Raw genomic sequence first — 753 nt, forward strand, 5'->3', positions numbered from 1 at the left:
CCCTGGGGACAGCGGTGGCACGGTGGTGGTTGTCCTCCTGGCAGGGGGGCTGGCACCAAGCTGGGCTGACCCAATGGATCTCCTTCCCCAGAGCTCCAAGCCGGAGCGCGAGTGGCCCTTGGACGCAGCCAAGGTTTACATGGGCATTAGGAAGAAGCTGAAGCCACCAGCGCAGTAAGTGGGACCTTCCCTGGCCCTGGGGCATGCACCCCTCCATCCCTGCCCCCAGCACCCGAACCCCGCTGCTGGGAGCACGCCGAGCCCCACCGGGACCCAAAGCCTGGGCCCGTGGGGTGAGCTCAGCACCACTACCCCCCATCGCCCATAGACCCCGGGTGGGGTCTGAGCACGGCGGTGCTGCCCCACAGCCTGACCCTTCCCTCCCTCAGGTGGGGTTTCACACTGACCCTGGACAAGCAGCAGCTGTGAGTATCTGCCCCTGCCGTCCCGGGGGGATGCTCAGATCCGTCCCCGGTTTTAGCTGGAGTGGGGCAGCGCTGCAGGGCCCTGGGGGTCAGGGCAGAGCCAGTGCCCAGATGGGGCACCCGAGGGACGGAGCGGTGGGGGCTCCCTGCGTGAGGTGGGGGCCAGGCTCCAGGGGCGTCTCCATACCGCACACCCTTCCCACCTCCCCACCCACAGCAGCACCCCTGGGAGATGCAGCTTCCAAGCACCCCGCGCCAGGCTCCAAGGGGACCTGCCCACCCTCCCCACGCTCCCTGCCCCCCAGCCTGCACCCAACACCCCTCTGTG

At 68.9% G+C, this 753-nt stretch overlaps 1 protein-coding gene across 1 annotated transcript in view; it reads left to right on the forward strand.

Annotated features, from left to right (window-relative positions):
- ARAP3 (ArfGAP with RhoGAP domain, ankyrin repeat and PH domain 3) overlaps positions 1-753 on the forward strand; it is a gene marked incomplete at its 5' end in the record, with an annotated part of 19472 nt that overhangs the window by 15708 nt on the left and 3011 nt on the right. Inside the window, 2 exons of the mRNA XM_035889133.1 lie at positions 94-174; positions 390-425. Coding sequence (XP_035745026.1) covers positions 94-174; positions 390-425 — 117 coding nt within the window. The remainder of the gene's footprint in view (positions 1-93; positions 175-389; positions 426-753) is intronic.

This window comes from Egretta garzetta, unplaced genomic scaffold (genome assembly GCF_000687185.1).
Source record: "Egretta garzetta isolate BGI_Z169 unplaced genomic scaffold, ASM68718v1 scaffold60, whole genome shotgun sequence".
Taxonomy (NCBI): Eukaryota; Metazoa; Chordata; class Aves; order Pelecaniformes; family Ardeidae; genus Egretta; species Egretta garzetta.